The sequence below is a fragment of the Lipomyces tetrasporus genome (genome assembly GCF_029532465.1).
Source record: "Lipomyces tetrasporus strain NRRL Y-64009 chromosome Unknown POJ06scaffold_6, whole genome shotgun sequence".
NCBI lineage: Eukaryota > Fungi > Ascomycota > Lipomycetes > Lipomycetales > Lipomycetaceae > Lipomyces > Lipomyces tetrasporus.
This window is the reverse complement of record NW_026611601.1, coordinates 955,711-968,961: the sequence shown is the minus strand read 5'-3', so window position 1 is coordinate 968,961 and position 13,251 is coordinate 955,711. Positions and strand designations below refer to the sequence as shown.

General features: G+C 46.2%; 5 protein-coding genes across 5 annotated transcripts; 4 read left to right on the top strand and 1 right to left on the bottom strand.

Annotated features, from left to right (window-relative positions):
• Positions 1-583: 583 nt before the first annotated feature.
• Positions 584-2,861, top strand: POJ06DRAFT_198401 (oligomeric Golgi complex subunit 6; the record flags this gene model as incomplete). Its single annotated transcript, XM_056185107.1, has 6 exons — positions 584-874; positions 929-1,251; positions 1,301-1,790; positions 1,845-1,981; positions 2,044-2,365; positions 2,421-2,861. The coding sequence occupies 6 exons, from the start codon at positions 584-586 to the stop codon at positions 2,859-2,861; spliced, it is 2,004 nt and encodes a 667-aa protein (XP_056043339.1).
• A 1,013-nt stretch (positions 2,862-3,874) lies between these two features.
• POJ06DRAFT_197549 (ribosomal protein L18e/L15P) lies at positions 3,875-4,649 on the top strand (the record flags this gene model as incomplete). The annotated part of the gene is made up of 4 exons (XM_056185076.1): positions 3,875-3,923; positions 4,081-4,119; positions 4,236-4,348; positions 4,401-4,649. The coding sequence occupies 4 exons, from the start codon at positions 3,875-3,877 to the stop codon at positions 4,647-4,649; spliced, it is 450 nt and encodes a 149-aa protein (XP_056043338.1).
• Positions 4,650-4,923: 274 nt separating this feature from the next.
• Positions 4,924-6,581, bottom strand: POJ06DRAFT_198484 (kinase-like domain-containing protein; the record flags this gene model as incomplete). The annotated part of the gene is made up of 7 exons (XM_056185112.1): positions 4,924-5,168; positions 5,229-5,461; positions 5,511-5,623; positions 5,673-5,733; positions 5,795-5,907; positions 5,962-6,302; positions 6,353-6,581. 7 exons carry the CDS (start codon positions 6,579-6,581, stop codon positions 4,924-4,926), a joined length of 1,335 nt encoding a protein of 444 aa, XP_056043337.1.
• Positions 6,582-7,109: 528 nt separating this feature from the next.
• Positions 7,110-11,375, top strand: POJ06DRAFT_254787 (armadillo-type protein). The gene is made up of 13 exons (XM_056187813.1): positions 7,110-7,351; positions 7,403-7,902; positions 7,946-8,211; positions 8,263-8,453; positions 8,516-9,062; positions 9,115-9,595; positions 9,647-9,725; positions 9,774-9,970; positions 10,022-10,090; positions 10,140-10,318; positions 10,368-10,425; positions 10,474-10,922; positions 10,977-11,375. Exons 1-13 carry the CDS (start codon positions 7,170-7,172, stop codon positions 11,145-11,147), a joined length of 3,369 nt encoding a protein of 1,122 aa, XP_056043336.1. The 5' UTR covers positions 7,110-7,169; the 3' UTR covers positions 11,148-11,375.
• A 27-nt stretch (positions 11,376-11,402) lies between these two features.
• Positions 11,403-13,230, top strand: POJ06DRAFT_118956 (uncharacterized protein). The gene is made up of 5 exons (XM_056184212.1): positions 11,403-11,661; positions 11,715-11,753; positions 11,807-11,892; positions 11,963-12,752; positions 12,804-13,230. Exons 1-5 carry the CDS (start codon positions 11,607-11,609, stop codon positions 13,211-13,213), a joined length of 1,380 nt encoding a protein of 459 aa, XP_056043335.1. The 5' UTR covers positions 11,403-11,606; the 3' UTR covers positions 13,214-13,230.
• Positions 13,231-13,251: the final 21 nt, after the last annotated feature.

The following is a 13,251-nucleotide window of genomic DNA, read 5'->3' as shown; positions in this document are numbered from 1 at the left end:
AGCCGCGTCATCCTGTCCTGTGAACGACCGGATTTCTTGTGTATCATCATCGCTTCGGTGAAGGCTGTGCGAGGAACCAAATGAAGACGGCACGCCAGCGGAGGAGCCACCTGCAGAATACTGAATAGAGGCGCCCGCATCACTCCTTCCAAGTCCAGTCAGTTCACCAAAGTGCGCTTCGATATCGGGCTCCTGATAAAAGTTCTCGTCCTCACGCTGGAGGGTCTGGTATATAGAGCCTTGCCCGAAGAAACGGGTCAAGAATTCGTTCGCCATCTGTGGACCCAAACGAAACTCCCGCAACACTAAAACTATAAACCGCGAATCGTGATGACGATCAGCGGCGTAACCAATCAGTTCTGAAGGCACATTAATATGACCCGGGATCTGAACAATAAATAATGCAGTGGGCCAGCAACGTGATCCCTGAATGCGTGGGACCGGCGTTGGGACATCATCGCGCGGCTCAAGTGTGAAGTGACTACAGACAAACAATCAGCGCTTCCATAGGCCGACACGCATCGCGTCTAAACTCGAACACAGCTGCTCCGCAACATATCATCCCAATCAAGGATAATTCTTCATGATGTCCTTCGCGGGCACTGAGGACCCGTTCCTTGCGGCAGCGGATGCCGCAGTGAAGACGCCAACATCGCTGTCAGGGGGGTCACGATCTAACTTGCTGTCCCTCAAGCTATCAGAAATATTATCTACTTCTTACTCTGACTCTAGCATTCGAGAAGCGTTGCTATTATTGGGTGAGCGGATACAGGAGAACACTCCTGAGATGCGGAGACAATTTCGAGCAAACGTCGAAGCAGAAGTGATTGAAGCGAATGGACAGGTTCTCGAGCAATTCTCAAGGATCGCAATGGTAACAAACAGTAATTCAATCACATGAACCCAGTCGATGCTAAATAAAGTATAGCAACTAGAGACAATCGGATTGACCATTGCGAATATGAATTCGGTTGTCGACGGATTGACTAAGAGTGTATCTGTGACAAGGGAGCAGACCAAAGAGCTGTTCGCAGAGGAAGAGCGGCTATCAAACCAGAAGGATGAAATCCAGGTCCAACAAGCGATTTTGGATGCAGTGAAGGCGCATTTTATAATGCCGGATTCTGAAATAGAGCTATTGACTTCGTCCGCCGATCCCATTGACCATAGATTCTTTGATATCGTCAAAAAGGCGAAACAGATATACTCGGATTGCGAGGTCTTGCTCGCTAGCGAGAATCCTGTGATCGGGTACGTTCAATGAGTTCTATGTGGAAATATGTTCTCATAAAATTGATAGTGTTGAAATTATGGATCAAATGTCGAAGCATATCGATGGAGCCTTTGACAAGCTTTACTACTGGGTTCAACGTGAAATTAGACACCTTTCGGTTGATGACCCGAAAATTCGGCAGATCATACGACGAGCACTGGCTCTACTGGCAGAAAGACCAACAATGTTGCAAAATTGTCTCGACGGTCTGTCAGAAATACGGCAGAAGATCATCCTGCGAGAGTTTCTAGAAGCATTGACGGAGGGGGCAAAGCCTATCGAGCTTGTCGCGTACGATCCTTTTCGCTATGTCGGCGACATGCTTGCGTGGACCCATTCAGAGACTGTCAACGAGAAGGAAGTGCTTGAACTTATGTTTGTCGCTGAGGATGTCAACATAGCCCATGGTCTCGAGGAGGGCCTTGCCAGCGAGCCTTGGTATGAGGTGTTCGATTTAAAGCGGACGATAGAAGAATTGACAGACAAAAACATGCAATCAATCTGCAAGCCATTGAAGGTAGAAAATTAGTTCGAGTCCACTTTTAATTACGTTTCTGACTCCAGCCACTAGGCAAGAATTGATCAGTCATTGTCAAGCAATGTCGACTCAACGCTCGCATACAGGATATTCAATCTTTTCGAGTTTTATAGATCGATATTTTCCAAGTACCTGAGCGAGAACTCACAGCTGTTAAACGTCCTAAACGTGTAAGTATAACTGAAATTTTGGTAGTATCCTTTGCTAGAACTCATCTGACTGCTATGCACAGGCTTGAGAGCTCCTCAATGAATCAGTTCCATCTGTCCTTGCGCGAGAAAATCCAGCTGATTCAGTCAGATCTTCCGAAGGTTACCTTGGACCTCCAACCGCCGCAATTTTTGCACGAATCGCTGCTAGACATGAAGACGTTGATGACTTCCTTCGATACGTCATTTGCCGTCGCTCCAGAGAACAGAGACGAGGAATTTAGCAAGATTATTGAGGAAGCGCTGGTACCGTACTTAACTTGCTGTCTCTCGATGTGTGAGCCGAGTTCCCTTGGCGCAGCGGAGAAAGATATATTCCTTATAAATTGTTTGGATTCAGCAAAGGTGGGCACAATCCGTCGATATGTTCCAGCTATTAATTGCTAACAAAACACGCCAGTCTGTACTGCAATTATTTCCGTTTACGAAGAAGAAGTTGTCGGACTTTGATCAGCAGGTCCAGCATCATACAGAATCATTAATAGCCATACTGCACGACATATACCTGACAGATTCCAAACTCAAACCAGCATTAACGGCACTAAACGAAAAAGCACCTGATGTGCCATTAAAGTCACTTGACCAATTCCAAGAGGGAAAGATAACACAACTTTGTATAGCGCTCGACGATTTCCTGCCATCGGCCCTAATGGATGCCCAAACGTTCTTGCAACGTCTCGCATCGCCTAGGCTTGGCAATGGCATTATTCAAGATGCTTCGAAGTTGTTTGTCGAGGACTTTGCTAAGGTGGAGAAAGCCATTGTCGACTCGATTGAGTTTCCAAGGACTGTCTTTCCGCGTACACTTGCAGAAGTTAAAGTCTTGCTTGTTGTAGATTAGACGAAGAGATTGATTAGCGTCAAATAGCATGATTTGTAATTTGGGTTTCCATATGTTCGTGTCTATAGGGTGGAGCGCATCACGAACTTCATTAAACAATAAGTTAATACAACCAATTTATACGTAATGTGTACTCGCACTCGCATCGAATATTTGTTGAAATATACTGTCAATGTCCAACTGGAACCATCTTAACGCGTATTCCAATGTATACCCAGCATTTTTGGCAATCGGAATCAGTAAAATGTAACTGACGTGCTTATGGAACCTGTCTATCTGCATATATATCTAGTAGAGTCCGCCATCTCACGCTTCCCTCCGCCGGGCAAATTCGTGGTCTGATCGATGGAGAGGCTCACAAGGAGTGTGCTCTGAAAGACCGGCCACAAAACAATGATCCTTACAGATGCCCGAGGCCAGCATTGGAGACGAACTTGACTGCATAGAGGGTGGAGATAGTGTGTTTGAGGAACGAAGAAGCAATAGGGAAGTAGTACTGCTGCTGCCAATGCCAGGGACTATAGAGCTGTCGGCAGTCGGACGCGTGCAGCATATTGAACTGCCCTAGTTGAGACAGTCAGTCGTAACTTCACGTCGCGAGCATTTGACATACCGGCTCCATCACTTGTCATAATCAAATTGTCTGAAGATTCCGATTCAGAACATCGATTAATGAACTCGGCTCTAAAGGACAAATTTGTAGTGCCCGAAAGAACATCAACATCCCTATCAGATGCGAAGGCGCTCAAACGTCATAGTCATAATCAGATTTTAGCATCCGCACAGACCACATACATACATAGCATCTGTCACGTGCCCAGGAACCCTAGTCTGCCAGCCCAGAGGGTGCGTGACTGCGTTTTGCTGAGTCTGAGCAGGGTAAGATGCGACCTTTGCTGGTGCCGTCGGCTTGGGACCACAACAAATCCGTGAGCGGCGAGCCCAACACCAAGAATCGACTGCTTGTTGCTGAGGTTAGCGCTCGTGTAATCAATCCACAACAATAATTCACCATGCCGACTAGAGCAACTAAAACCAGGAAACTTAGAGGACATGTCTCTGGTATGTACAATAATAAAGAATACTCAGTTATCGTGACCAGCAATATGTATCACGAAAGGGGAGCGTAATAGCATTATTGTCAAGTTGGATGGATCTTGGGTCAATGCTATTATCTTCCTTCCTTTAACAGAACGCAGCCGCTAACGTAGCATTATAGCTGGTCACGGTCGTGTCGGCAAGCACCGCAAGCATCCTGGTAATTACTATTTTATTTATTTAATCTCAGTGAAGTTGGTGTTGGGATGAGATTGCAATCAGTCAAAGGGAGTCGTGATACGCTCTGGCATCGGGTTCTGATTCAATTGATATTAGGTGGCCGTGGTCTTGCTGGTGGTCAGCACCATCATCGTACCAATCTCGATAAGTACCATCCCGGTTACTTCGGTAAAGTCGGTATGAGATACTTCCACAAGCAGAAGAACCACGTACGTGCAAATTGGTTGTTTCGAACGACTTGGGAAGTTAATGAGTATATAGTTCTGGAAGCCAACTATTAATGTCGACAAGTTGTGGGCTCTCGTCCCCACTGAGGCCCGGGAGAAGTACTTGGCCGAGTCTAGCAGCGAAGTCGCACCAGTCATCGACACTTTGGCGCTGGGATACGGAAAGGTTCTTGGAAAGGGACGCCTCCCTACGACTCCGGTTATTGTTAAGGCGCGATACGTTTCTAAGCTTGCCGAGGAGAAGATCAAGGCTGTTGGTGGTGCGATTGAACTTGTTGCATGAGTGCTGTTAGAATAGTGTTTTCACAGTTTACGTATTTTGTAGTGTTAAGGATTTCAAAATGGTCGGTCAATGCCTAAAAGTAAATAAATACTGTCACATTGGGTACGCCTTTTCATGCGGGATATTCATTTCTAGATACGGCGGACGTGGCATAAATAATAAGCATGCAAAAATTGCAAATGATGAACAAAAAGCTATTGCTACTGCTGCTCGCTAGTCACACACAGCGTCGAATAATATACAATATGCAATGATACCGTTAGAAGGCAGTGTTCTAAATTTCTTCCAAGAACTGATGACGCAATGCTTCCTTTGCCGAAATGCGCTTTCTAAAGTCAACCTCAAGGAATTTCTTCAACAAATCAAATGCTAAACTTCTGTCAGGCTCTTCATCAAGAGATCCTCTCTTAGCCTGTGACTCGTCATCTTCGTCGACGCCCCTGAGAGCCCATTCGACGATTTCTTCCAGCTTGAATCCACGATCGGGCACGGTTGGGATGTTAGTATCAAAAATTGAGCCTGTTTATGTAATTCATTAGAAGATGCATCATCAAGATATTTACACAAACTATGTCATACCATGGAGTCTTGCACAAGCTGATATCTTAGGCTTCCCGAAAATACTAGCGATTTCGATCATGGCGTCAATATCGTCTGCGGAATTGAAAAATGGAAATCGCTTGGACATGAACGACAGAAGAATTACTCCGGCTGACCACATATCAATCTTCGTTGTCTGATTTAGGCATTTAAGCAATACCTCAGGTGCCCTAAAGCCTCGTGTGCCAGCTCTGTTTGCTCGTCTCCCTGGTCTAGCATATATTAGGATACCGGTCATTAGCAACATGATCGAATGAGTACCTTGTATCGTTCTTGAGATAGCCGCCAATAGGCTGTCTGTCGGTAAATTGCCTAATATGATCGTTCTCCCCGTAGTCTCTGCACGTGCAGTACGACGGGTCCAGCGATTCACGCTTAATTATCAGCGATGGCTACTGCGAGGTAACTTCAGGGCAATCTTACTTCGGCTAATCCAAAGTCGACCAGTACACCACGTCGCATTTCCGGATGGTACAAAAAATTGCTAGATTAAAGTACGTTACCATGATGACTCCATGAACAGGGAACAACAATCCAGCACTTACGTTGGTTTAACATCTCTGTGCAGAATACCTTTGAGATGCACATGCTCAAGCGCTGTGACCAGAGACTTCATGTAATATTTGAACTCCCTTAGAGGCAATTGACGGTAAAACGCCTAGTAGGCCGTTAGCAGAACGTCATCGATATTTCGTGTTGGAGTTGCACGCACCCGATAATCAGCATGTTTGTAATACGGCAGAATCGCAACCACTTGATCTTGCGACCTAAATGCCGTGATAAGTGGCGCAATTGAATCGCATTTTGAGAGAGTGTGTAGCAGCACAAGTTCATTCAGAATACGCTGGGGACTGCTAGTAACGTATATTCGCTTAATCGCAACATACTTCTTGCGACGTGGCGCCATACTCATCTTTTGCCTCTTTGCGATAGGTGGATACGTATCTAAGGCTGCCAATCGTCTTTTTCCTTCTGGACTCCGATCCAAATCCCAAGAATTGTCAAACACGTCGTACTCCATGTCCTCCGCCTTGTAGACTGAACTAAATGTGCCTATACATCATTAGCCAAAGCAAATCATATCGCAGTATGATATGGCTTACCTTCACCAATTTTGGATACAAGTCGAAATCTGTTTGCAACATCTTTGAACGAGTGTGCAAAAGAATCAAGCTCTTCCGCCACTTGGGGATCCATCTCGTCCTCTTCGAGATCGTCGTCCTGTTGCTCTCTAGCTTCTTCGGACTCATCTCTCTCCTCTTCATGGTCATATCCTTGTCCCTCATCTTCTTCATCGTTATCCTGTTCGCATTCCTCTTCAATTTCTCTCATATGTACTTGTTCCTCATGAATGCTGTCATTGGGCTCCCGATCTTCCTCTGCTTCCTCGCCTGAAAATTCCTCGCCTTCCGGTAGAAGCTGGTCATCACTGATGGGCTCTTCTTCAAAGCATACAACGTCACCTTCTGCAATTACTTCTGCAATCATATCATCACGGGCAACTTTCTGGTATTCCTCTTGCGCAGGCCCTTCGTAAGCTAGGTCCCACTCTTCTCTCTCGTGGTCTTCAATGACGCGTCTCGTGGACATCCTGGATCGTGTCCCATATGCTCGCATTTTGCGACAACAATCAGCACAAAGTGCACTCTATGTTCACTCTTATACGATTGCTATCGACAGTTGTCAAATGCGTTGTGGAGCAGGATCGCGCCGCTACGTTGGAGGCCCTATAGCTATTGCCATTTAGTGTTAAGAGCAACTCGTTTCGTCCAGTAGAAACCAAGTTGCTGAGGCAACGCCGCACCAAGCCCACGACAAACAAACAACTGACGCGAACGCGAACTCCACAACTCTTACAGGCTTTGTCTCTAGCGCCCACGCAACACACGCTCCTCCACCATATTCATTGAAAAAACAAGAATGGATGAGTTTTGCCTATCCGATTATTTAACAGCCTATTTGTCAGATCCTAGCTCGCTCACTTCGGCGGATTACATTGAAGATCATGACGACGCCTTGGACGCCTTGATCAATACCGTCACCGTTGACTCTGCCGCTCTCGCAGAGGAAAATAATTTCGAGACTTTGGAATCTATGCTGTTGTAAGTGAGCTTTCTTAATCTTGTCAACAATCTACTAATAGCTTCTTTGAGAAACTTCCCAAAATTATCGCCGATGTGCAAAGCGAAGCTCTCGGACCTTATCATATCAGGGCTTTCAGCTCAAGTGGAGACAGCACAGCAGCTGATTGAGAGCGACGAACATGAGCTATTCAGTCAGCAACGACAATTGCTTGAGATGTATAGCTTCTTGGTCCAATGGACTGTGGCTGCCTTAGAGAATGGCAATGCTCAAAACGGTCAGGGGGGTTCAAGGTCTCGTTCAAAGAGCAAACCAATTGGTGAAAGTAATTTTGATAATAAAACAGCTCACGACTATTTGCAGAGTGCTTTAGAGGTTATGTGCAAAGCCCAGAAGTTGAAGTTGTCAAAGCTGTTCGTCACAACATCTGACCGGGACTTGTTTATTAGCCTCTACACTCGATCAGCTTACTTAATTCTGGAAAATGAACAGAACGTTAAGAATGTTACACTGAAGATGCATGCTTTTAAAGTGCTATGCATAGCCATTAAACATAATGGTCATGGTTTCGGTATGTGCTCATTTCCAGTCATGGATCATTCTAACATCCGTAGGAGCTCAAACTTCACTCCTTCAGAATTTGACGTACTACGACCACCTCTCAGAGACTATCGCTGAATTTTTGCAAATTCTGTACGAACAATATGACTATCCTCAACTTGCAGATGAGATTCTGCGGGAGCTCAGCAATAAGGAATTTAATAGCAACGATTCTAAGGGACCAAAGTCCGTCTCAGCTTTCTTGGTCAGATTTGCAGAGGTTGCGCCGCGATTAGTTATGCAAAAGATGACACTTCTTGCAAAACACCTAGATAGCGACGTGAGGAGCTTTTTATTCAACATATTCTGGTTTTATTCTGACATATGATAGTCTTATACTCTACGCTGTGCCATTATCGAAGTCTGCGGTTATCTCATCTTAGACCTCTCACGGCAGGAAGAGACTCTGGAGACGCACAAGACGCAGATAAATTCATTCTTTGATGTCCTCGAAGAACGCATCTTGGACGCAAATCCCTACTGCAGATCTAAGGCAATACAAGTGATCACCAAGCTTTGCGAGTAAGCCACCTTATTATTTTAATACTAATTATTATCCAGACGTCTCTTAACCTAGTAATTAGTGCCGAGACGAAATTTACACAGAGACGTCAACAACTTACCGATCTAGTTACACAGAGTTTGGAGGACAAGTCAAGTAACGTCCGTAGAAATGCCATTAAGCTCTTGTCGCGCCTTATATCTACTCATCCCTTCAGTCTTTTGCACGGTGGTCAATTGCCACAGAAGGAATGGAAGGAGCGCTTAGAGAAGATCAATGCTGAGTTAAATACACTCTTGCCACCGCTCGAACCAACAGCGAATGAGGCACATGATCCAGGCGATTTGTCGACAATTGACGAGAACCTCTTGGACAGCCCCACAGAAGATGAAAATGCAGATACTGCTGCTAATGTCACAGCGATCGCGGAGCAGTATGCCAATAGCGAGGCGATCAACAGACTGAGACTAACCAAGCAGTACTATACCGAAGCATTGACATTTATAAATAGTTTGCACAAGGCTAGTGAAATCATCTGCTCGCTGCTATCTGCGAAAAATAAGAGTGAGGTCATCGAGGCGATGGACTTCTTTGTCATTGCTGATGCGTACAAACTCGAGACTGCCAAGGTAATGCGTGGCTTCTTTGATTAATGATCCATATCTTAACCATGACTTATAGATGGGTATTCGAAAAATGCTGCATTTGATATGGACAAAGGCCAACAGCGATGAGGGCCAAGGCGTGCAGATTCACCTGGTTGATTGTTACAAATCTCTATTTTTTACAGCACCAGACGAGTTTTCAGAAGGAGATAGTTGTACATACATTGCTCGCAATTTGATCAGTCTGACGTACGGAGCCACAGCGGCAGAATTGACTTCTCTGGAGCAGTTACTCTATGTCATGATGAAGAACAAGCAACTGCACGAGCTGGTTATCCAGAAGCTTTGGCAAGTTTACGGTATCCAGCAGCGTGATATCTCAAATGCCCAACGGCGGGGCGCTATAATTATTCTCGGAATGCTGGCCGCGTATGACAGTGGAATTGTTGTCAAAGAGCTCGAGACATTATTCCATGTTGGTCTGGGTGTTCATGGAAAGCATGACTTTCTTCTTGCCCGATACACATGCGTGGCTCTTCAGCGAATAACGTCATCTTGTAAGACAGGAGCAAATGCAATCGTCGCGACCAGCTAACACTCCTACTTAGCACAGAAGCTTCCAAACGATCACCCTATTCTTCAGCGTCTTGTTGCTGTCATGGATATGTACTCTGAGAATCGTGAATGGTAGGCAACACACTTGTGCCAGTTGATCGTATTTCCTAACCACTACAGGTATGCCCTTGCTGAGCAAGCTATCAACGCTGTTTACAGTTTGGCCAAGCGACCGGACCTCCTGTGTGCCGAAGTGATTCGACGCATGACCAGAGTGGTGTTCACTAGGCGTGAACCTGCGTCGCCGGCTTCGACTAGGCCGATGTCGACAACTTGTGCATTGTCGCAATTACTGTTCTTGGTAGGTCATATCGCAAGTATGTGTAGGAATCGATTTTGAATTCTGAATGTTATGTTAACTCGTTTAGTAAAACAAATTGTTCACATGGAAGCATACGAAAGTGAATTTAAGCGGCGCAAAGCAGCGACGGAGAAAGGTAAGAAGGATCGGCTGCACCATGATGTGTAGTGCTAAGTGGAGGGTAGAGAGAGATGAAGGGCCACCAAAGGACGAAATGGATCTTATTGCTGGTACATCTGAGGACGACTTCACAGATGCGATTAGCCACATCAGAGAACAAGAGCTATTGTATGACGAGATGGCGCTGTTGCCTCGATTCGGTAAAATGGTTGCAGAGATCTGCTCTGACAACCTGAAGTATAATGTAAAGTGATTTGTTTTCGCCTGGAATGAATTATGCTGACAAGTTCAAGGATCCTCAGCTTCAGATTTCTGCGACATTGTGTCTTGCCAAGCTAATGTGTGTCTCGTGTAAGTATCTATGATATGCTGGTAGATATATTCTAATCCGAATTGTAGCATCGTATTGCGAACAGAATCTCCCACTTCTTCTCACTATCCTTGAAAAATCGAGAGATCCAGTTACAAGGAGCAACATAGTAATTGCTTTAGGCGACATAGCTGTCTGCTTTAACCACATCATCGACGAGAACACGGACTTCCTTTACCGCAGACTACACGATGCAGATTCGATTGTCCAGCGAACGTGCTTAATGACACTTACGTTCCTTATTTTAGCGGGACAAGTCAAGGTCAAAGGACAGCTTGGCGAGATGGCGAAATGTTTAGAAGACGACGACAAGAGCATTGCTGACATGGCCAAGATGTTCTTCACTGAGCTTTCTCGTAAGGACAATGCGATATATAATGGATATACAGATATCTTCAGTACGCTATCTGCTGATCAGGGTCTGGAAGAAGATGGTCTGAGAAGAATATTGAAATTCTTGTCCTCTTTCATTGAAAAGGTGACGCCGGTTTATACTTCAGAAGTCTGGACTTTAATTCTCACATATCTATAGGAAAAACACGCGAAACAGCTTGCAGAGAAATTGGCTGCAAGACTACCGCGGTGCGAAAGCGAGAAGCAGTGGAGAGACGTTACATACGCATTGTCGCTATTGCCTCATAAGAATGATGAGATCCAGAAGGTTGTAACAGAGGGATTCAAGGTCGTTTTGTCGCGTGCGTAGCTAATTGAGGATGTGGGATGTGTGAAACAAGTTGTTGAAGAATATTTTGATGACAGTATATAAGCCCATGTGGTGTAGTAGATATAGTACTTTATTTCGCAACCTCGAAATAATAATATTAAATGTCGGTTATGTGTGAATTGGCTGACAAGACTGAGCGGGCTGCCTGACAAAACAGCCCCAACCCTGAATCTTATTTGTATGGCGCCTGACAAGCACGAGTTCCGGCGTTGGGTGTGATAACTGCTGGTTAGTTAATAACTGAATGGAAATATCAGCCTCAGGCGATCTCGTGTGGTTGGTAACGTGCGGGTCAGGGCTAGTTCTCCAGCATCTCAATTATTCTGACCTGACGTTGCGCGAACCCGGCGCCCACGCCGACGTCAAAACATATGTCCAGCGCTATGCCAGACCTCTCAAATCGGCGCAATCGTCAATTAATTTACGATACTTCCGACCATGGAGGACAGCAGCTATTCCGATTCTTCAGAAGTCATTCCAGACTCACAGCCATGTACGTTAGTTGTGTGTTTGACTTGTAGTGTCGGCTACTTAGACCGTATATAGCGTCCTGTCACCCTGACCACCACGATATTGGCGGACACGGTACGCATAGCATTGGCCTGTCCTGTAATGCGTATGACATGCTAACCCAACAGACCTGCGTCACGCACGAGCTCCGACCGAATCGCCCAAGAAGCTGGAGTCGACAAGTTTAAAAGATCGCATCGCGGCATTGAAGCAGGTACATTCGCACTGGACAGCGAACATATATCTGGTAATACGAGATGAATGTGGGGCTGACGAATGGGTAGGCTAGATCGCAGCCGCGAGGCAATGATGACGAGGATTTGTTAGCGACAATGTTTGCGCCGCCGCCAGGGTCGTCGCAGGTACGCGCTGCCGCTGAGAGGAAAAGTGGTGCAAAGAGTGGACTTGGTGAGGAGAAAATTGGTGGACGACTGGGTACTACTGGAGATACCGGTCCGCTGACACGAAAAGGGAGGCACGGTGAATTAGCAATTGATCTGCCGTCACGGAAACAACGAAGACCAAGACGCATGATCTACGAAGACGATGAAGAGAGTCCGCCTGCCGACATGAGCCAGATGTCGCAGCCGCCGAGGATTGAAGCTCCAATGGTGCCCCAGACGACGGGGATGTTGTACAGGTCTCCATTAGTTCCCGACACTGGGGATGAAAGAGATGAAGCGGAGGGAGGGCCGGAGCTGGAGAGGGTAGAGTCGAGTATACGGAACGATTACGACGACAGCGGTCACCCGGCGGTCGTGCAAAATCTCGTCGTCGACACAAGAGAGCCAAGTGAAGCACAAGAATTTTATGCTGGCGCGGAAGTCAGTTCTGCGAATTTAATGCGCTCGCGCCCTCCAACTGGCTCGTCAGTATCGTGCGAGATTTCAAGGTCCCGGCACGTGAATACTCGTTGGCAGGTTCGCTGGAATGGGCGACCTAATTACAAAAAATTCCGAAAATCTGTCCTAGGGGCGCGGGCGAATTGCGAGAACGCGGTGCAGAGGGATGAGAGCGGGAAGACTTATGTAAGCTTTGTCGAGTACCGCCCAGAGGATTTTGGTATTGGTGACGGTATGACCTTTCTCGGTTTGGCTGTGTTGTGTATCAAGACTAATGGGCTAGGCTATTGGTCTGCACCTCGCGATGCGTCTCAGATGAAGCCCAAGTCGCAGAAGGCGCAGAATATTTTACGTGATCGCAATGCGGATGCCACGGAAGATTCGTTGCGATTCAGTATGAGTGCGCCTCAAGATATTGATGCCGATGACCAGTCTTCGGTGACAGCGTCCGGTGGAAGCGGGAATAGACAAGTGACGCGACAAGTCTTGCGAAATATTGTTGGCAGTGATGAAGATGATAGTGACGATGTCATCGAGAACGATGGCGACGATATAGTTTTGACCCGTCTTGGTGGAGCGAGGAGACAGCAAGGTAGGCTACCCCGTATCATTAACGATGACATGGCCTTCGAAGGCGCGTCCGATAATAGCGACAGCGACAACGATGGGCTGAAATTCCGGTTTAGTAAATAACTGTGCATTATTGGCGTTCTCTGAGGCTCGGTTCTAAT